This window comes from Galendromus occidentalis, unplaced genomic scaffold, assembly GCF_000255335.2.
Source record: "Galendromus occidentalis unplaced genomic scaffold, Mocc_1.1 scf7180000077474, whole genome shotgun sequence".
Taxonomy (NCBI): Eukaryota; Metazoa; Arthropoda; class Arachnida; order Mesostigmata; family Phytoseiidae; genus Galendromus; species Galendromus occidentalis.
This window is the reverse complement of record NW_003805462.1, coordinates 709,949-732,318: the sequence shown is the minus strand read 5'-3', so window position 1 is coordinate 732,318 and position 22,370 is coordinate 709,949. Positions and strand designations below refer to the sequence as shown.

Sequence of the window (22,370 nt, the reverse complement as noted above, 5' to 3'; positions counted from 1 at the left end):
GCTCAGACGCAACTCGACCGACGTGACCGTGTCACAGAGTCTCAAGGGCGACTGCTAACAAAGATTTGTCTCTGAGACTGGCGACTCGGTCCCTGCACCCGGGTTCATCGATCCGGACACACGCTTGACAGGAACAGGGTTCGATCTGCAGTCCAGTTTAACCTGCACACTCGCAGGCGAGTGTCGTCGTCTTACAATTAGCTGCGTCTCCTCCCGACTCCTTGCCGTTATATTGAAACAAAAGTTTGGTGGTGACTGTTGGAGATTCCTGCATTCATTCAAAGGTCAATCTGCCGGAAGGCTCCTGGGACATGGCGAAGTGGCGGAAAAAATTGGAGCATGTAATCCGCGCCACGTGAATGCGGAGCAGTCATCGGGGGCACAGAATCTCCAGCTCTAGATTCCCTCCGGTGAGGGTCAACGCATCACAAATCCACCTGCTCCGCAGAGGATGCGTGTGTTGGCAGACCGAAGCTCCTGAGTTACGGACGAGCGGTTTAGTTGCCTCTTTGCCAGCGTGACTGCCTGTTTGCCTGACACTTGCTTTAATCCGTGTCGCTTTTGGCTGCTCGCAAACGTCCCAACCTCTTCTCCTGCTCCCATTCACAGCAGTTGCGCCTGGAGCAAAGTCCGGTCAGAGACTCCGGGGTCGAATACAGATGTTTGTGGCGATCGAAGCAAACGGCGACGAATGGCTTCCTTCCCGTTCTGTCCGGAGAATGAGCAGAGCATGCCGAAAGCATTCTCGATGAGGCTGCGAGAAGAGGCTCTTCGGTGGTCATCCCTCGCGTCCAGTTGTGGAAGCATATCCTATCCTCCCCGACTGGGCCCACCGTTTTCGCAAGTTCGCCTCGATCTCCTTCTGGTCAATTCGCCGGACTCTATTACTTTAATTAAATCTCCGTCAAGTCACTATCCATCATAGAATTTCAGAAACTTCGGGAAAGTGGGATCTCAGGTCGACGCTGACAGCGGCGAGACCCCTAGTGCGGAACCTTCGGATTATTGCATTCGGGACGGGGGCAGAGAGGTTGCGACGGCGAATTTCATCCGAGGGATCTTCATAGTTTAATTCCGACATCCTTAGTCTCACATGCGAGCACTTCCGCACGTTCTTTACCGGGGAGAATACCCAGGACAGCTTCTTCGGCCAGAGTTTTTTTGGTGGCGTAAGTTTCCACCAAGTATCGTCTGACCCTGAGGTCCAGCTCAGCTGTGACATCCATCTGAACCATGTACCTGAAATGTGAGACAAGCAAATCCTATTACTTACGCAACTCGAATCCAGTCGGTTGGCCAGGAGTCGAGCTCCACCGATGAAATTCAATGACAAGTTCCGCACTCAAATAATTATTCCGAGATCCACCAAGCATCGATCGCGAGAGGGATAGATAGATAGATCCCACGAAGATCGCAGAGCTTACTCAAAACCTCTCGGAATCTGACCAGGATAGCAGATTTGTCTTGAATTCGACTAAATCCCATTTTAGCCGCCGCACTCTGTTCATTGAGCTTGTGGACCCGATTCGGGATCGGGGCCGCTTGTCTGGCCACGGCTCCCGGGCTCGTCCGACGAAACACGGAAAAGCCTATCTGGCCCGGTCGCCGCAATCTACCGAGCTCAGATGTGATTACGAGACGGCGATGATCGTTCCAGCTGGTCGTCCCGACCGCCCATTCGGAACACTTACTCGGAGGTACGCTCTCACTCTGAACGACAATGACAGCGTATCGATACGTATACCGCTCGAAATCACTGATGCGAGCCCACTGTGCCGTATCGCTGTTTTATGCGGTGCTACACTCGGTGGGAAGTCTCGATTGCGTGCCATGGGATTACGCTCTGGGCTCGGGCGACGTGCCGTTTTCCAAAGAGAAGTGCCGACCGACCGGTCGGATCCCGCGCTCTGGGACGCAAAAACACTCCGATGTTTATGTTCGAGCAGGATCAACTTGTGAGATTCAATCACAAGGGAGTCTCTAATCGGGAATCCCAGTCGGCGCTCGATGATGACTGTATTGTGCGACAGATTCCGGTTGAGAACCGATGGTCAAGAATGGCCTCCGGGCAGTTTTTGTCGCGAGCTCTTGTATGACGGATATGGAGCACATCAGGGAGTTGTTTCGTAGCAAAGTTTCCCTAGCTGGAATCGAGAGCAGCGGAGAGATAAAACGAAACGATGCTTCTACTCGCTGGCTCCGGGACTCACCTGACGACCATATCCATTGACTCCTGATACTCCGCCTTCCCACGCACAGCGGTCGCAACGATATCCTTGATTTGACCGAGGATGAACGCGAAAATGAATGACCCTGTGAGAGATCCCAAGCGCGCAATGAAAACATCATCGTATAGGAAGATGTCATGAAGAACAACTTGATCAATTGGTCACTATTCTCGTGCGATCTAACCTTCGAGCCAGAGAGTCGCCATGAAGATGTACTCCCACTCGTGCGTGGGTCTCGCGTTTTTCCCGATACCAGCTGCTGTCTTGAAACTAAAATAAAAGCAGCGGATGTACACCAGCTCCCCTTCGCCTTGGAGAACGAATGAGTTGGAGCCGATGCCTGAGGGACAATGAGAGAAAAAGCTGAAGTCGGAACGATAAGGTTCTACCGTCGCTCGAGCGGTACCATGGCTATGTAGGCTCAATCGGGCACCTTGTATCCTCGAGATGACGTAGTAGGCGCAAGCATTCAAATGTATCACGAGCAGCATGTAGGAAACTATTCGAACGAGGCGCCAAAGGAAAGCATTCTGAAATCATTTGTTCCGTTCCCGATATGGATTATTATCTTCGTCTCAACGAAGAGGTATGTTTCTCTTCATCAACTAAGTTCTCGATGGGATATATTGAGCGAAACTTCGGAGATTCAACTCGTGGTCATGGACAGAACTCTTTCCCTCTTCGGATTCTGGAGCGGAAAAGTTTCGGAGCGCAACTATCAACTTTTCCCATTTTAATGCAAGTGATGATTATCCCCGTTTCTCCCGGAGATGACGAAACTAGGAAGGCCGCTCTACAGATCTCCCCACCTCCCGTCCACCGGAAACCTACCTTGGAAACCATTTCCATTTTCTCGAAAACTACGAGGTAGCTCTCAATTCTCAAAAGACGATTATATCTGAGCAGAGGAGCGTAGACTGAAAATTTCGTCACGATGTAGTCCAGCGGCACGAGTGAGAGGAGATCGCGCCTCAATAATGGTCCATCAAGGTACTTCCTCGCAGTTTTGCCAAATGATTTCACGGCAGTTCCAGACTGAAGAAGGATTATCATGAGAATAGGACTGAAAAATTCGCTTGAAGAATCTTCTCCGAGAGGAAAGCGTTTGAATAAAGTGCCCCCTGACGCATCGCGGATGAGGTGACTGATAAGCTTACCTTGTAGAACCTCTCCCGAGGCCTCAGAACGATGATATCGATAAAATAAACAACGTCGCAGAGTATGTCGCAAGGCTGGAACAGTTGCGAGGTGTCGCCTACCCAGAAAGAAACCCTCAACAGGGGAGTCCATGCGTTGTAGGCGTACGCCGCAGCCACCAACAGTTGCCAGGCCACATACCTGTCAGTCAGAGAGCTTTCGATGTAGACGGCGGAGTATCTCTCTGGAGATCGGAGGAAAAATTCTCGAGGCGGGGGACGAATAAGCGGAATAAACCGCGACGCTGCGAATCGGACCGGAACACCGGAGTCGAACTCTTTCCTGCTTCGTCTGAGATCGGCTTCGTTCGTTATTGGAACAAGCAGTAATCCAATCACGTCGGCTGGTTCGATTCGCTGGGCGATACTTCAAGAGAGCATGGGAGCCGGGAAGCCCAGATTCAGACGAGCTCACAACCTACCTCGGTTCCTGTGGATCGAAGGTTTTCCTCGTCAACTGTTTCCATTTCTGGAGAATTTCAGCAGACGGGAGGTCGCTCGGAGCTACTCGGTTCATGGCGAACGAGTGTGGGGTGAGACATTAGGGTGGGCTTCGACTCGTTCGAATTGATCGGATGGAATCGACAGATGACCAGGGAATTGACCGAGATCACGCGAGCGGTGTGATCGAGCCAATACTTGCTCTCGGGGAGGGCACGATAATTGCTGTTGAGCACATCGACGTTTCCGATGCCTGCAGTGAGTCTCCGAGAGCGAAGCTACGAGCTAATTGGTGCAACCGGTATCGAAAGTCTTGATCGGTGTACGTCGGAGAGATGAGGATGGATACCGTGCGAATCCCGGCACTTAGGGATCTTTTTTTTGAGCAGAGGAATGATCCCTGGATCTGTCTCGACCCGGCGTCTCAGCTGAACCTTGGCCTCGCGACTCTCCCAAAGAATCACTCACACGGACGGACGATTCGCAGACGCAAGTTTTCCTAGCGGGAATCTCCAGGAGTCTTCTCGACGTATTCATGAGATGAGCACGGAAGCTCTCCAGTTCGAGGAGAAAATCTCACGTCACATCGATTCGCCGAGGACGGTGGAAATTCCGAAGTGTTTCTCAGAGTGCGGAGGAGTCCCGACATCGGGATGAATCGCATTAGCGTGCTTGATCACCGACATATGGGGGCGATTAAAAACTCGGGTCGACTAATTTGCATTGAGAGACATTGCGCCGTATATTCGCGATATCCAATTCGTGATAGATTTTCGCTGTCTCCTGGACGAATAACGGAGCTTCCCACGAACATCTGACACCAGGGGAAGCATCGAGCGATTCTCGTACGATGAAACCGCCCGAAACCGCAGGAAGCGTCCGAGATCGAATTCGATGCGGAACATGGCAGAGAGTCTCTCCCCGAGTGGGGGGTTACCATGGTCTGATGCTCTTCCGAGCCTGTCCCCCACGGAGAGCTCTACGATTTACTCGAGTAGGACCGACATTAGGTAGATGGACTTCATGTTTCCTGTTGGCTCAAAATCGTGTGATTCCACTGGGAATTTTCGGAAGAAAAACTCTGCAAAGAGGTCTCGCCAAAGAACGGAGACGTCATTGACTATCCGGGAATAAGCCAAGCGCGAATCTCTTCGACGGAGAAGACAAAAAAAATGAACGCCAATTAACAAATCCCTACGACGCCGACGATCTGATCCATTCGCTCTCGGATTGTCTCCTTCGGAAATATCCATCGGAACTTCCGCAAGGCTCGCGGCTCCGGGCCTCGGTAGGCAGGGACACGTTCGAGATTCGAATGCAATGCTCTGATCGAGCATGGATGGGTACTGGAATGGTCACCACTTCATTGTATCGTGGACTCATAGAAATCAGAGCGCCGGAGGATTCCTCTCGTAATGGCTGTCGAAGGGGGCTGGATGGAAAAAGACTCAGCCGTCAAGCGTCCGAGGAGTTGCTCCGAGCTGCCTGGCTCAGCGTAGCTACAATCGGTCCCACCGTCCGAGTCAGGTGTCTTTCCGTGATCTGAAATACGGAGGGAACGGGGAGCGCAGTCGAAAAAAGACAAAGGGTCCATTTTACGAGTTTGCTGCTTCCTCGTACGTGATCGTTTTGGATTCAAGACGGAGGCTCCGTGTGGAGAAGGATCAATGTTGAAGGATGACTCTGAGGGGGAATCGCAGGCCGAGAGCAGCCATAGAGAAGCGGATCATCTCGAACATTGCTAGTCGCCTTCTCAGGTGTCCATCTCCCAAATAGCGAGAGACGACCGAATAGACACCCAGGGGGTTGAGGGGCGGGAAACATTCCATACACAACTGGATCTTTGATGAGTCCTCAAGCCTGAAAGGAACTTATCCACGGAAGACTCAAAGACGAAAATCACGGGACGATGTGTTAGGAGTATCTCTTCGTAAATCAATCCAAATCAGCTAACGGAAGGGGGGGGGCGAAGTATTTAGATCTCGCTGGTGCTGTCTCGGTTCACATGAAGGGAGTTTCCATTTGATTGGAATTTTGAGGGACCATCGGAATGAATCGATCCGGGTTGCCACGCGCCGCCGATTTACAGAACGATGAGATTCTGACGGTTGATTCGAGATGAAGGATTCTCTGTATGCCCAGAGTTGCTCTCAAGATCGGGGAATATTCGTATTGATGATTGGGTGCGAAGACTTCGTAAGGACTATGTGCTGGACGGAAGGATATCTTGGGACAAAGCGTGGAGGACTCGCGAGATCGCCTCCGCGCGAGGGTTTGTGGCACGAACTTGAGAATCGTAGCTGAGTACTTGTAGAAAATCATTCTTATCGATCACGCTCAGCAGCCAAGTTTAGATCCCTCTTTCGTTTGTTCAGCGATGAGGTCCTCCTCAGAAGGCACGGCGGTCTCCGGGCCATGAAAAGGGTTCCAGACCAGGCCCAGAAGATGAAAGAAGCTTGCGATGATGAAGCGAAACTCCGAGGCCCGAAATATATACACTGTCGGACGAATTCATCGTCGAGGCTGTGTGACTCGCATCGCATCTCAATGATTGTCACCCCGTGCAATCTCATGGGGACTCCGTCCGAGCCATTCTATGGATCTCGGTAACTCGGCAGATAACGCCCAGCCGAGCCGATATCGAAGCATTGTTCAATCGCAGTTGAAATTTGATGCCCGATTCCTCCCCTGGAAATTCCTTCCGTCCCTTGGCTCCACGGCTCCGAACCCACTTCTCTTCCTTTTGGAGCCGATCTCGATCACGATGCGGCTCTCGAGTATTCTATTCGTGGATGCCGAAATCAAATTCCTCCCACATACCCACGTGGGCAGCCAGAAGACCGGAATCGGTGCTTACGGAGGGAATACTCAGGCTTCCCTTATAAAACCACACTTTTTTTGCGAGCTGAAGCACATATTTCCTCGATGAGGAGAGCGAGACAAAGCTCTGTTGACCGCGTCGAGCGAGTCCTTCGATGCTGCTCTCAAAAGCACAATAATTCTTACATAATTTCGCCCGCTGAGAATCCAGAGCGTGAAAATGACATGTCCCGCAGCTGTCGTGCTTGCGCTTCAAATCGGCATCTTCGTCTTAACGGTTTCCTGGCCGACGAAAATGATGACTTCCATTCCCGTTTCCCGTTCAGTCGGCGAGCGAGCGGCTCCTTCGCCGAACGTTCCGTTCAGTGCTTTCTGAAAGGAGGGAAACGAATGATTCCTCCACGGAACGTCCGCAAGGGAACGTCCTTTGTTGCTTATTTCGTTTCTTTTTTCTTCAAAACAAAAATCCCACAAGCTCGCACGTCACTGCTGCTTAATCGATTCGGCAAATTCCATTCGGACACGTAACTAGGAAGTTGAGCGAACTTGAAACTTTTTATATCTGAATGCTTGTGACAGGTTCAAGGAGACTTCAGAAGCGGGAAGTCTGATCGACTGATCAATCGTCTGAGTAACAAAATCAAACTGCACACTTATGCAGAATTGAAGATTGATTCCTGAGAACGAAGTTCCCCTTATTCAAAACCCGGGGGGTGAGCTTCCGTGACGGGTGATGGAACTCATGGAAGCGGTCGGTTGACGTTCGCGTACAGAATCCTCGTTTCTGGCCATCCCATTCAACGTGACGTAATACTCCATCAGCGGCGTGTCGCCGTATGCAGTCATAATGGTTCTCAAGCCATGAATGATGATCTTCATCATCATTTCCAGCGGTAAGCCACTCTGGAGGTTTGAGCTCCATTGGATATCCATGATTCCCAAGCGCGGAGTCGGCGATTCCTCGGCATACTTTCCGAGGCGCTTCAGTTTTTCGCACCGTGACATGATGATGATCGTCACCATGCGTTTGGTATGCAGTGGAATGCCCGATGCGCTCGAGAGGATGACTTCCCTGAATGAGAATCTGACCGTAGCCGAGCAAATCATCTCGCTGAAGATGGGGATTCTCGGTACCCTTGGCCGGAAATGCTACCTGACGGGATTCGACGACCAGGGTACTTTGTTCCATTCGGTGACATTGGACATAGAACAAAGGACATCAGTCTGCCAGAGAATAAGTATACGTACAGAGCAGAACAGCTCAACAAATTGAATTCTTACACTCGCTCACATATCTACATAGACGCTCGATCAAAGAGGGAGAAGTGACTTGGAGGTCGATTCGAATCCGGTCCATATCGTTTGATGACTTCCTCGTTATGAGGAGCCAAGATAAACAGCCGGGGGCCATACGACCCACTCGCCCATCCGGCGGACTCATCGTTCGCACTCTTGAATAGAGGAACCAGTCACCCGAATCCGTTCTCGGAGTGTGTCGTCGCTCGATTCAACATTGAGTGACTACCTCCGATAGATTCACTCGTGATTCAATGCTCTGCCATCGAAACAGCATTGGAGTGCTTCCAGCCGGGAAGTACCAGGAAGGGAATATTCTGCTGAGATAGCCGGGAGTCCGCGTGTTCTCCGAACCTAAGTTGAATCTTAATAACGGAGCATCGATTGATAGGGAAATACTTCAAGGCGAAGTATCCAAGCACATATAGTCTGAGTAGCTCTATTCGGATTGCCTCCTTCCTCTCGTCGAAAGCCCTCACTGTTGGGGCTTACCTCACCCCGGCTTGCTTTGCCACAACATAACGGCCCCAGTCAGCTCCAGAAGCGATCCCAGTGAGCGGTAGTTCTTAGCAGTGCACGAGTGCTGTTCTCAGCAGTGGGAAGTAAACATTCATCGCTAGCTCACGGAGGCGCCATGCTGCTTCTTGGAGTGTCAGCCCTCATCCTAATTTCAGGTAAGAAGTCCGGACGGTATTGTCTCAAGGCCTCTGGAATTCCGCTTCCTGGTTCCTGAGCGACTCTGAGAAACAATGTAGCGCTAGCTTCGCTTAAGTGTTAATTACAGCGTGACAAATTGGCGGCGACCAACGAAGCCACCGGATTCTGATTGCCGACTTAATTATTAGCAGCCGAGAACACGGACGAAACTCGTTCTTTTTTTATCTTTTATGCCCACGATTACGAATTATTAGCAAACTATCCCGACGCGTCCGTTCGGGCGCATCTTTCTGTCTGAAAATTCCTCAACCCTTCATTCAACACTCGCGGAGTTTTTCATTGGTCGCAGAAAATGTGTCATCGACGCGGAACAGAATTTTTCTTTTCAATCGGACCAGGAGCCAGTGACGCGGAACCGGGGGTCAAAATGTCAAAACTGAATGTCGGCTCGGATCGTTTGTCCATTGGTTCTGGACTCAGCATTGATTAGCTCATTAACTGAAGTCGATGGAATCGCTGTGGTTGCACAAGCGTGAAAGAGCTGCCGACCCAATAGAGCTAACTAGAATACCTCTCCGGGGGGAGACGCATGCACACCTGTGAGGTCAGGAATGTATAGTGGATCGTGACACTCGCGGGGTTAAATTAACTTTGGTGTGACGCAATTCGCGAGAAGCGATGCCGGTTTTCGGTCTTCGGGAAATTAATTTTGTCACTATCGGGTGCGCAGATACAAATCACCAAAAAATTCTGCGCCGGTTGACTGGGCTTGATCTCGATGGAGGATTTCGCATGTTTCTCAAGCTCTTGTATGGACAAGATATTGGGCATATTTGTTCGAATTCGATCCCAACCTGTTGTGTTCGTTTCCATTTTTGGCTCCGATGCGAAAATATAAACACCTACTGTGTAAACGTGTAAGCCCGTCCTGCAGAAGTTACCGGTCCGTTGATAATCACAGACACAGGAAAACCAGGATCGCTTACTTGTGATGTCGAAGCTCTTTCGTATAGCGAACTGGATCATTTCTCAATTTTCAGCATTAATCACCTGAGTTGCGGTGGTGCATTTGTTGTCTCGCCATGTTTACATCAGCTTGGGGAGCTTGCGAGCGACAGGCATCCCACGGCGTCAAGCATCGGTTCCGAGGGAATAACTCGGGGTGACTCTCAGAAACCTCCTGAGAATCCCATCGGGTAGATATTAGAAGCTTCAGGAAGATCCGAGTCCAAATGTCTCATCTGTAGAAAGGGTGAATTCTCCCACAAAGTGATGAGACAGCTCCGATCGCAAAGATCCTCTGGCACGATGCGGACCGGTTCCGAGGACGAGGAGCAATACTACTCCCGAACCTTCAGACGGAGGGTTTCATCACAGATCGACTATCGGAGAAGAAGTAAATTCCCCCTCCGATCCGCGAGAATCGTCAGGTCGGGCGAACAGATCCACTCCCCGGGCCACATGCGATTTCAAATGAAAGTAATCCGCCGGGAATGTATCAGCTCTATTGAGAGGCGCTCCTCCGGAGTTCGCGAACCAGCCCGGTCTCGCACAAAAGGCAGCCGATTAATTGCCGGATCCTTTATACGAGGCCTCCATCATCCAGTATATTTATTTAATCTGACCGCTCCTACTATGAAAATGATTTACGCAAGGGAGAACGGGATCGAACGATGTTCAGGAGCTCGGATGAGTTTGTGACTGATCCCCGAGACTAAATCCCATTGGCTCGAACACGAACATGTCCGAAGGTAAGTGTTCGTGTGTAAGCGGAGGAAGCTAGTAGACAACTAGCACGCAATCGAGTTTTTACGCTTCCGGGGGGAATCGCTCCTTACATCGGACCGCGACCGAAATCCCGTCCACTCGAACTGGAGTCCCACAAGTTCCCGAACTCCCGAGGGTCGGGTCCCGTTATTCTAACGTCTCCGGCATTCTAAAGAAGGAGTCCAGCGATAACTCTTCGTAATTTTTGTGAGGCTGTTTTCGAATCCCACGTCAAGCCCGGCCGGGTGCTCGTCCTTAAGCGGGCGCGCATGCGAAAAGGCTAAGAATGAGCTCAAAGGCGATACGACCGTCATAGGGAGCGCGATCCGCATCGCTGAGTTCAGCTTCATCGATTCATAAACGTGTCAGACTGTGATTTCAAATTCTGGGGTCCTGGCCATTTCGACTACTGCGAGAAACGAGAAGCGTTTTCGGGAGTTCCTCTGTGAATTCCTCCGACATGAAAACTGCTCTCGCGAACCTTCAGCCCAAAGCGAGGGTTTCGAGGAATATATCACGCAGAGCGCGCGGTGTCTGACATATTTTCCATCGCAGATTGGAAGCGCAGACCGCATGGATGCCCTGTCTTGAATGACATCTCTTTGAGCTATTTACGAAAATCGTAGGTCTAATTACTAATCAGATTCGGAAAGTTGCCTGATCGGCTAGTACCCGAGTCTGCCATAGACGGACAACATCTTCAATCGATTTTCTCCCTCGAGGTCTATTTTTAGTCGCTTGGAGCGATTTACCGTTTCGGAACATCGCGATGTTCCGCCGTCTGGCGATGGAGGCGAGTGGGGTCTCTCGGTTTATCTTGGAACACTCAAGCGAAACACCGCGAAAGTTCGCGGAAGCTCAATTGTTTAGATGTTTCGATTCAGACAAGAATTTCGGTTGCTCTGCATCTCCTGAAAACTGATTAGGTGACATGGCTCCCTCCTCACGGTGGGCAGCCCACCTTTTTTTCCCTCGAGTGAACTTCCCATTGCTCTATCGAGATATTCATCTCTCAGATGCGGGAATCCCTATTTTACTCGGGCCCAGTGTCACGCACATTGTCCCCGATTCGGAATTCCTGCGCGATGGAGCTGTCGATCCCAAGACTTTTAGGAGGGAGGATGATGACCTCGCGCGACGATCTCCTTTGGAATAGAATTTCCAAGATGGATACAAAGCCATGACGAATTGGTGGAATATCAGGTCGCAATGAATCTGTGGAAGTAACCTTAGACAGGTTTTCGAAGAGTGATCATGCCCCTTGGAGAAAAGAAATAATTTTTCTTCGGGTCACACTGCGGTGGAGAGTCAATGACACAAATGATAAGTTCTCCGGGGGAGGTACGGGGAGGGTGAGCTTGGAACAAGGAGAGATGTGCTGGATCCTTCTATATAGACTCTCAGACCGCGAGGCGAGTTCCGCGAGGGCTCCAGAAGGAGGTGAAAGTCTTGCAAAGAGCTATCGATCTGTATCAGGTCGTGGGGCAGGTCTTCGCATTCATCGGCAGGGCCTTCGTGGGAGCCACTGAGCTCCAGCTCTGATCTATTCGCTTCCATGGATTAGATATTTGATTTTCTCAAGCGAAAAAAAAATGTTTCATGAGGTCGATCCTGCTGCCAATCGGCTTACCCTTCGTTGGATTCAACCTCGAAAACAGTGGAAGCAAACAAGTCATCCACAGAATAAGAGCGGCATCCCTCGACGACAAAGATAACTTTTTTCGAAGCAGATTACTATTACCTCCACGGAATTAATGCGGGGCTATTTTTTCAACATAGAAATCAGCTTTTAGCGTGGCGTTCGACAGAAAAAAATGCTTAGAGTAAAAATATCACTCCTTTGGAGGGGAGGACTTGATAGAACACGACTTGGACTGGCGGAGTCAATAAAATATTGAACCCTTGAAAGCCTAGGCAAGCCGCCAACGCGACTTAAGCCCCACCAAGGCTCAACGCGCGTCGACACAGGCACCGTTGAACCGCGAGTGAGCGGCGCGCGCCGACCTTCACCTCTCGCGCACAAGACTTACGTAAAGAATTATCGTCATCTTTATTATTATTCAGACTAGTGGTGCGACAGATAATCAATTGAGTTTCGTTCTTCGGCTGAAGGGTGGCCGAACGGCTTCGCAAAATGGAGCGGAACTCCGTAAGATCTGTGACCTTACCGCCGCTGCATTCTCCTTCCTCTCAAATTCGAATACCTCCCGAAGAATCTTGGTCACTTCATGTCAAAGCGGATAATCCATGCAGGTTACAGACCCGCCGATACTTGCTGATGTCCTACGCTTTCGTTTATTGATTGGCTCATTTTCTTCTTCGCGAGCGGAGAATTTTCAAACTGAAAATTCATGAGGCGTGCTCGTTCCGGGCTCCTGGTGACTGGGAAAGTGTGAACGAAAGTTCGGCGGCGCGATCCCAGATATAGGGTCCCATTTTCCGAATCGCGCCACGGCGGGGAAACTCGAAGTGGGGTCATCGGTCGCCTGAAGCCCTCGAAATACAGAGTCCGACGGTCGAAGCATCGAAACTTTGCGATATTTGACGGAAGCTTACTGCGCCGGGAGACTGGGAACATTGGTTTGGCCCGCGCATATCGGTTCGCTCGAAGATTTCACAGAAGACGAGTAGCGAAGAGCTCCAAAGCTGCTTCGAAATTCCGGTAGCCCACAGATATACAAGGTCGGAGCTCTGATTTGATAAATGTGGTCCTTTCTCGCTCGGTGGAATCCGGGACTGAACGAAACGGACCGTTGGGCAAGTGAAATCTAGCTCGTGCCGCGTTTTTTCCTCTCTCCGCTGACAAGCTTTTTTTGTGTACAGATCGCGCACGGAGATAATTATTCTGGTCCAAACATTAGAAAAGATTTATCAGACGCATGAATCATTCGCGGCTCCCGCAGCGAGCAAGCCGGAGTCGGAAATCAATTCTCTCCCCCCCCCCCAGAGTGACAGCGACCTTCTTGGACCGGTGTAAACTTTTACTCCAAAGAATTCGGCTCTACGTGCCCAGCATCCACGGCGCGATTCTTTTCTTGGACTCATGCACTTATGATGACGTTTCGGTACTTCCAATCGCTAATCTAAATTATGCCCTCCTCGAACCTTCATGACGTTAATCGTATTGCTGAGTCTATTTCTTAGATCCGGCTAGAAAGCATCCAATCTGCAGTATGTATTCGATTGCCGCGAACGTTGACCTGTCGATACGGGCTATCACTCAGAAACGAAGATAAGGACGCTTATCGGCTTCACAGGGAGCCCAAACAGACAAAGCTCTATTTGTTTTAATTGGAGCGCCTAATTGACGGAGCCTTATCACGCAGAAGCTTTCTTAACTCTGAGAGAAACCACAGGACGAAAGAAGGCGCTGACGGAATCCTTGAAAAAAAATAGCGCGTGAACTAGGTCATCAGACGGGAAGTTTCTGGAAATCAATCTTTTCACTCTCGACTTAATTGTCATACTTCAGTCGACAGCACGCCTGACGCGTGGAGAACTCTGAGCAGACCCTTGCGATTCATTTGCGCCACGCGCCAATGACTGTCGGGAAGGCTGCTTCCTTTCAAGTTGCTCGGAATAAGTCATGACACTGCATGCTGACGAAACTCGGATTCTGACTCCGACGCGGTCATCGGATGACCGCGATGACGATCAGCTCTTCGAAGGTTGAAACGGACTTCTGTGCGCCGCGTCAACAGCTGCGCAATCCCACCGGAAACGACGTCGACGGGAGAAATTCGGGGTCTGACACCTCAGGTTTATGCCATCTACGCAGCGAAACGCAACGAAGTATACGACGAAGGCCAGGCCTACGAGCATCGAGGATTATTTGAGGCTATTCGAAGCACCGACGAGGAAAAAATATCTTTGGAAACCTTCAAGAGCTTGCTAGGCATACGACCGACTCGGTCGCCGACGTTCAGGCACACTTGGCCTCGTTTTGGTTTTCTAGTTTTTTTCTCTTAATTTCCATTCTGGATTCACCAAAGCGCGACAGGAGCTTTTATTAGAAATCAACAAGAAAGAATGGAGGGGATTCAGGATTACGGTTACAGAAATAGACGCTCGAGGCACGGAACAATGACGGTGTTAGAGGGACCATAATTAAACTCAAATGTGAATACTGCGGAATATTCCGCATCCAGACCCATTCCTCGAACCGATCTTAACGGAGCTCGGTCCGTTGGATAAGGATCACCGCACTCCCCCCGAAAATGTGTTCAGATATTCGGAATTCCAGCGAGGTCCCCTTTTTCCTCGCTGCTCGTATGGGATCCATCTGCGCAGGGGGCGCGGAGGTCACCCACAAGAACAACAAACTATTCGAGATGATGGGAACCTCCCGAACCGGAGTCCAGAAGCAAATTAGGCGCCAGTCAGATGAGACCGAGAGTTCCAGTGTGTTCTAGACGGCTATGGGAGGACATTTTGGCGGAGAGTTTCACTATCGAGGTTCGGATTTCGTTCCTCTCCGTTTCAAAGAGAGAAATCGCTGTAATTCCCCTTGGAGGATCAGTTTGCTCGGATACGGGCTAACGGGGGCTCATTCTTCCGGAGGCTCGGAATTTTCGCCGTAAAAACAAAATCGGGGGAGGTTGTGTTGCCTGAATCTTATAGCGACTTTCGTAGACAATGGGCCTTGGATGGAAAAGAGCGCGACCAGCCGCAGTCGCGCAGCGCGGATACCGTTGCTACAACTACATCAGAGTCCCCAGCAATTGTTTTGCTGAGTTCCGCATGAGTTGTGTCTGCTTCTCAGTCTGCCCGTCCGCTGCACCAGTCCGCCGGCTCGCTTGCTTGCCCCCCAGCCACGCGTGCGATTCTCCGTCTGGTGTGCGGTGTCGCGGGGTCGGCGCGAGTGCATGACACTTCCCCGCGACATCCAGCTCTCTCTAAGCCCCCAAGCCTCCACGGCGGCGGTCGCCTCGCGCGTGCCTACACTCTCTCGAGTTTGAGGGTCCTCCCCCGTGTGAACCCATCCTAGACAAAGAAGCGTCAACAATCCCTATGGAACGGAGAAGTCACACCCTGATCGGGGGTTCTGTGCGAAATTGGTGCTCCTGTCGATGTCAATGTCTCGAGTTCCCCTACTTTTCCGAGCTTAACAGACGGTTTTCCGTAGAGGGGTCCGATGAACAATTAAATTCATTGGCCCGCGGGAATGACTCATTCGTCGCGAACGCTCGGGGAATTCTGTTCCTGCCGCGCAGCGGGTGACGCCTCGGGGACGCGATCGCTTCATTACGATTGTTTATGTTTCTTGAACAAGATCCATCTCGGAAGTGATTCTGGCTGCATCTGGTCCCCGCGTGGAGCACATCAGACCGTGCCTGGAACGGAAAAACTAAGTGTGATTCTCGGAAGCGCCCAGGACCCTTGAGCGACTTCTGTGTCGGAATTTCTTCTCGAGGGGAGGCCAAAGAAGGACAATTGCCCAGACTCTAGACGCTCGATTTCGGCATCAAGGGAGAGGGCGAGGACTTATCCAAGCTGGCCGGTGCAGATGAAAATCTCCTTCTCCGAGGACAACGGAAGTTCCTGGCCGAACTAAGTTCTTGGCGGGGGTGCACTGACACAGCCCGGCATCGCGATTTATTATACTTTCCCTGACTCGGGAGGGAAGCTACTGTTTCTGCGAGCTACATGTAGAGATCACCAGTAGATTTTCAGCCCTCTGATGTTGGGACTCTTTGGATGATTTCGCCGCTCGATCTTCTTGTTAGCCTCGAGATTTCCTTGAGAGGCTGTGTACACCGACTAGGTCGCGGATTCGTACGAACACGAGATCCGAAGTGTTGATAGAGCCGAAGGCCCCCGAAGAGATCTCGCGAAGCTCCTCACGCTCCATCTGGAGGAGATTGCTTTTCGACATGGTCTCAGGTCTCAGTCCGCCACAGACGGTTGATTAAAATCATGGTCTCGAGAGATCGTTTGCCGTAGGAGGAATGCTGATCTGATTCGAATTCGGATTTCGTACGCTTCGAGAGCTTTATTCGCGAAAAATTTCTGACTTTGCGTTGTGAATTGAATGGTCGACCGCTCCTGCTGTAAGTTGTGACTGTGATATCACCTCACAGAATAAGACATTGTCAGAGCAACTCCATCGAACTGAGGAAATATGGAATCCACAGAAAGACACAGTCGATAGTTTTCCGAACGTGTTTCCCACGAGCCTAATGCTTTAAATCCGGGAAAATGCGTCGGGGAGCATCTCTTTTCAAGCTGAACAATCCGTTATTCCTATGCAGAAAATATCTTTTACGCTTTCGCTTTGCTTCTCATTCTCGGAAGTCAGCACACCACAGCCATCGTTACACTGATATTCCATTCGAGCACCAGGAATCAGAAAACGAAATGGCGTTTTTTTTTCTGATTTCATGCGAAAAATGAAAATACTCTTGAACGGCCGACATCGATAACCTGCCACTGTGCCCTTCAATGGCTCTGTGACGAAGACTCGCGTAACTGGCATCATCCTCTCGGCTGGCAAGCCTTTGATGGCGCGGGAATTTGTCGCCTCATCGCTCCTGAGAATGACGGAAATAAAAATTGTACGGTCTTCATGCTGTTGTGAGGGAACCATTAGGGTCCGTCCCCCTTGAAAAATCACTTGTGAGGATCGGTGAGCCTGCGTCGATTCCGATTGTTCTGCCTGTGCTCACCGCCCCATAATGAGATTGTTGCGGCATTTCCGGTTACCTCCTGCTAAGATGCACCGGGCCATTTCAGCACGCCACGCCGCGCCGTGACCTGGGAGTTTATTTCCTATTCCAAGCACGAGACCTCAATCACGTCTGCTCGAGGAATCTCATGAGATAACTTCAGATAATCCTCATAAGGAACTTCCATCCGTACGATATCCCAAGGTTCTGCAGTCACGAGATATATGTCCCGACGACCGGGGAATATTCGTGCAATCACGGCTGAGCTCATTCAGAGTAACACGAGCCGCAATCATGTAAGCTCCGAGATTGGCGGCGAACCTAGTGCAGGGCATCGTTCCGAGTTATTTATCTCTGCTCGTCCTCCTTGGGTGAGGTCGGCTCGGGGGCAAACGATGCTAAATGACTCCAAGAGTCGATTGAATCCAAGCGGATAGGCGGGGCGAGATCGAGCAAGCGGTCTGAGTAGGTTCCATGAACTCCTAAGGTGAGTGGAGGGGCTAAGGTATGACGAATGAAGAGAAAGTCGAGAATTCAGCAATGAAGGCGCGAGCTCGCTTACCTCTTCCATCAATTCCACCATTCGTTTGGAATCGTCCACCTTGAAGAATCGTGAGATAATGCCCGCATTTTTCGGAGGTTTGCTGACTAACGGATTTGACCGACGACTTATTCACGGTGAGCTCTGTCTCGCTTCAAGAACGGGTGCCAAGTCCGTGATTCTTGGCCACATGATTGCATGGCTGAATTTCGGCAGAAAGGTCATCCTCCCCTCGGACTCTCGAGACGAGTCCAACTCGAGCATATCCGACAGTCCAAAGGACTTGCGAGGGATCCTTGGTCGCTGATCCTGTGACTCCGTCGGAATGCCTGCAACCCAGCTCGAATCTCTAACCAGAGAAATACATGGTATCCATCGAGCCTCTCGCTCCAATGGCATGTCTATTGCTTCCATTCGGTGATTTATTCATCTTCTCGGCCGGCTCATGTTAACCCGCAGCTGTTAGCTGGGCCAAGAAAAAACTTTCGATGGAAACCTTGCCGTTCCGAGCCAGTGCCTCCATCCCGCCGCAGTCAGTGGCACCCACACCACAGTCGACGCTCAAGTCTTCTAAGGCAAAACACGATCGAATAGTCGATTTTTTGCCGATATTTATATCACAGATGCGCTGAATCGTTCCTTCCTCGACCTAAATCCTATTCTTCCCTCGGATGATGCCTCCGATCGACTTTTGGGGCGACGACAAGTTTTGGACCCATCACTGGTACAGTCAATAACTGATTTTCTTTCGCCCTCCTCGGACGAGGGAGGAGGTTGGGGGATTGTCAGCCAACAGATTCCACGCCATATCAATGCTCTCCATCGAGCTTATTCTCTAAGAACAAATCGTCCGTTCTCGATCCGCAGCTCAGTATGTTATAATATGGAGAACTTCAACTGCCACCGATGACCCCCGACTAGCCTTATGTCTGTTCCGAAACTCGGCTTCCTTCTTGGCTTATCAGATTGCACCCTTATCTCTGAGCTCATTGTTCGAAATTAATCATCAGCCACTACGCATGCGTCATGGAAAGACTTCAACATGTCAGGGGAATCTTCCCAATGCTCCGGAAATTCCCGAAGACGAAGCCAGGGTGATTGGGCTTCATTCAAGGAGTCTCTGGCTCTGAAAAAAACACCACTTCCGAACTTCTCCCCGGAAATCCTGAATTCAATATGTCTGGATAGATTGCGATCAAAACCAAGAAGTTCTCCGTCAGGCGAGAAGGGCTGAATGCATGCAGCCGGAGGAGCTGCCATTGCCCTCCATCTCCCTTTGGCGGGAGTTTATCTCAGCCGCGGCTTCCACGTACGTTTAGCCCTTCATCAATCTTCATGAGCTCGCTCCAAAAATAGGAATAGCTCGTCTGCAGTTGCCGGTTCGCTGGAGAAACTTGTCTCTGCGTAAATGTTGAATCGAGTTTTCGCTCGTTTTTCCAGACCTGAAGTTCTCCCTTGGGCTCCCCGTGAAGCCGGGCTGCGACCCGGATAAACTCGATGCTTGCGGTTCGGAGCTCGTTATCTTCGGGACTGGACAGCGAATACCAGAGACGAGGGAACAGCTGGAGATGCAGTGCAGGTAAGACCAGTCGACTGAATAAGTATACAATAGGGTATTCACCGATCTGAGCTACTTCGGTGCGATCTAAGCGGCTGGAGATGGGATGATCGCTGCCGAGCCGGATGGTCGTCAAGAACAGGGGCCCAACAAGCGTTCTACTAGCGATGGAAGTCCTCCGATGATTACCATTTGTTCGGTATGAACCGGACTTCTCGCTATCCCGTTGCTCGTGGAGCTCCTGCTGTGGACAGTTGAACTGACTGAGAGAGGAAATCCTACATATAAAAGCTCAGATCGAAAAATAATTGGGCTACCGACCTCGTAATTCTGAAACGTCGGGAGAGACGAGGACGTCGACTTCAAGTGCGACAGATCGATTAATTGATTCCGCAGGGTCGAGAGAGCAGCTGAAATCTGTGCGAGGGATTTTGCGAAGGAATGTCTGCCGCCGCTACCTCGCGGGATGGTAATCGTTATCCTGGAAGGAATAAGTCAAGAGGTGACCTGGAAATGTGACGCGAATCATTCTCTGCATCAAGGTGCGGTAGAATCCGGCAAGCAACGTATTCAATCTCGGAGTGCTTTTGTTCCATAATGAATTCGGCATACCATCTTGTTCGTTGGGAGACCCGACAGAGGCAAAACCATCTTGTTCTTTGTGACAGCCTTCCTGAGACACGCGCCGTGCATGAACAAAATCGGAGACACGTTACACAAGTGCATGACAAACCTAACTTCGAAGTTGGACTTCAGCGCGGGAGTTGAACCTCACCAGAGAGTCAGTAGATCTTGTTGGTAAGCTTTACAGCGGAATTCCTGGACTTATCGAGGATGCATGGACCGGAGGTGACTTATTGATATTTGAGATCGGACCAGGATGATTTTAAGGAAACTCCTGCTGACGGAACCGATTTGCGGAGGTATCTGAAGGAAAATAAGCACGATCCCGTTTCTCCGCAGCAATTTCCAGGAATATATTGATTGCTCCCATCGAGCCGTGGAGAGGAGTTGCGGAAAAGAAGCCGGGGAGTACATACGTAAACTTCTGACGAGATCCGCGGGTGATTTCATCGAAATCGCCTGTGTCAGCCACAAGACAGGTGAGGTATCTTTTTGTATTCTGTTGTTCTCGGTAGCCTCTCCGCTCTATGGATCGAGCTCTGATCAAGGCACACGAGACAGGGGAAAGAGTTCTTCTGCTGTTTGACAAAATTGGGGAATTTTTTCAAACGTTCAATCCTTCTTGCAGATGGGCCAGCATGCAAGAAAATAAATTCATTGAGTCCGAATCAACTCAGCAACCGAATCGGTCAACTGAATGAGGTCAACTCCAATCGGTCGATGTCTCTCCTGTCCCCAATGGCGAAACTAGTGACAGCTGAAGGTTGAGAAAAAGTCGTCCGACCGAGCCGGAGAACTATATGGTTCTCCTTCTAGAATGTCGTTTCCCAGTGTCGTGGAGGGACTTCAATCACTCATACATATTTTATTGTACATCGTAATGCATGGAATGGATATGTGATAGCTAAGGGCAACTGAGAGATTTACTACTGCCAAAACAGGAGTGTTTTCGAAACAGACAGATCGAGCACCGAAGCCACCAGGGGACGGCATACGTCCTGCTGTGAAGAGCAGAAATTACATGGCTCATCGCCGAGGCCACAGAAGGATTATGAGGCTCCATAGGGACACGTAATCGAAAACACAAGGCTCCAAGTCTGTGGTCACCTGATATCGAAAAGCGAACCGTCACCTCGAGCTATATTATATATAGCGAACCGTCACTTTCGATGAAACCGAGCTATATTCTCCACTCTCGTTGCCCTAAATGATGCGTTCAATCACCCGGCTTCTTCCCCGAATCCCGAGCGGACCGTGATGAATGAGAACGAGGAATGTTCGGGGACCTGCCCAGAGGAGAGACACGGACACGGTGTGAGCTCAACGTTCGTGTGAGAAGTTATCGGAGTACATTTGGTTCTGTACAGTAAAAACACGAATGACTCCGAAGACTGAGAGCGTTTTCAATGTAGCTCTAGGTGGACGACCTCACTTGACACTATAATTTTCGTTCCGACGGTGCTACAGCTAGGGTGCTGGAGGAAAGAGGTGAGGAGGGCTTGGTGCATTCGTTCCGCCCCAAGTATCTAGATTTATTGGATATGGGGAGGAACGATCTTTCTCTTGAGGGATCCTTCATCCAGCAAAGAGGAATCGACGCGACTTGCCGAGGGGATCAGACAAGGGGCGGCATATTCGTCGAAGTCATTGAGAACGCAAAAATTGTCGATATTGTCCGGACAACGCAGGAAGAATGCTCTTCGATGAGGGCCTTCGATCGATTCTTCTCGAGGTTTCAGACTCATAGAAGTCCCGAATCAGAACTCCTGATGCCTCGTGTTCTCAATGAATACCTACGCACCGGATCAGAAAATAGTGTTGGGTCGAAAGCTCCGTTCTCCTATATATAATACAATAGAACCAATCCGTCTCCCGGCGGAGCGAGTTCGAATGACCCCATCATGGACCGTGACATTCAGTCAAACCCGAGGCAAGCTCCAGAGTTTCTGAGCTCCAGAGACGACCAGTCGCCCTTGGTTTATACGCGATGACATCGCAAGTCTGATCACTCAATCCCACCGGTTAAGCAGGAGCCCCGCTCTGAGCTTCGCACATTGTGCCGCTCTGAGCGAGTCCATATTCTATGAGTATCGGGATCCACGACTAAGAAATTCGATGGCAGATGATTCATATTGTAAGGTGCTCGGTGATATCGATCAGAGAATCCGGTGGGATCAGAATGGGAGATCGCAGCATAGTCCGTAGAGATCCATCCGAAATGAAAAACCCATGGGGCGCCATGAAATGACTCTTTCGGGAACCACGTATCCCATCTTCTCAAAAGACCATTCTCAGTAGAATCCCTTAGCCCCGATAGAATTTTGTAAGGTCAATGACGGGCTCTTCAGAGCGACAGGTAGCTCGAGTGATAATTTGGTTCAAGGATCGGCATCGAAATGATGGTCGAGTGCTGAAGCACTACAGCTTGTGGGTTTGAAGATCATTACGGAGCGGAGCGCTACCCCTATTTTGTCCTCTCGGGTAAGCCGCAGCACGCCGCCCGGAGCCCTGAGAAACTCAATGCTTATCAAGAAGCAATGGGGGTGCCCGCCATGAGCCCACGCGGTCCTGTTTGCT

General features: G+C 50.5%; 2 protein-coding genes across 2 annotated transcripts; one reads left to right on the top strand and one right to left on the bottom strand.

Moving 5' to 3' along the window:
* Positions 1-1,061: 1,061 nt before the first annotated feature.
* On the bottom strand, positions 1,062-3,941 carry LOC108863668 (cyclic nucleotide-gated cation channel beta-3-like). The gene is made up of 7 exons (XM_029111846.1): positions 3,847-3,941; positions 3,386-3,566; positions 3,060-3,263; positions 2,662-2,758; positions 2,413-2,568; positions 2,211-2,313; positions 1,062-1,239 (listed from the first exon to the last, which is right to left on the bottom strand). The coding sequence occupies exons 1-7, from the start codon at positions 3,939-3,941 to the stop codon at positions 1,062-1,064; spliced, it is 1,014 nt and encodes a 337-aa protein (XP_028967679.1).
* A 3,765-nt stretch (positions 3,942-7,706) lies between these two features.
* LOC100899984 (uncharacterized) lies at positions 7,707-20,561 on the top strand. Its single transcript, XM_003744767.1, has 6 exons — positions 7,707-7,860; positions 19,052-19,190; positions 19,566-19,711; positions 19,838-19,967; positions 20,133-20,272; positions 20,422-20,561. Exons 1-6 carry the CDS (start codon positions 7,707-7,709, stop codon positions 20,559-20,561), a joined length of 849 nt encoding a protein of 282 aa, XP_003744815.1.
* The last annotated feature ends 1,809 nt before the right edge of the window (positions 20,562-22,370 follow it).

What these genes read in the sequence shown, in the direction of transcription:
- LOC108863668 (XM_029111846.1), bottom strand. Translation starts at nt 3,941, where the DNA reads ATGAACCGAGTAGCTCCGAGCGACCTCCCGTCTGCTGAAATTCTCCAG. An exon ending in TTCGATCCACAGGAACCGAG is followed by an intron (nt 3,567 to 3,846) that starts GTAGGTTGTGAG and finishes TCTGACTGACAG; the next exon opens with GTATGTGGCCTGGCAACTGT. An exon ending in TCAATGGATATGGTCGTCAG is followed by an intron (nt 1,240 to 2,210) that starts GTGAGTCCCGGA and finishes CTCACATTTCAG; the next exon opens with GTACATGGTTCAGATGGATG.
- LOC100899984 (XM_003744767.1), top strand. Translation starts at nt 7,707, where the DNA reads ATGCGTTTGGTATGCAGTGGAATGCCCGATGCGCTCGAGAGGATGACT. An exon ending in CAGCTGGAGATGCAGTGCAG is followed by an intron (nt 19,191 to 19,565) that starts GTAAGACCAGTC and finishes TTGATTCCGCAG; the next exon opens with GGTCGAGAGAGCAGCTGAAA. An exon ending in GAATCATTCTCTGCATCAAG is followed by an intron (nt 19,712 to 19,837) that starts GTGCGGTAGAAT and finishes TCTTTGTGACAG; the next exon opens with CCTTCCTGAGACACGCGCCG.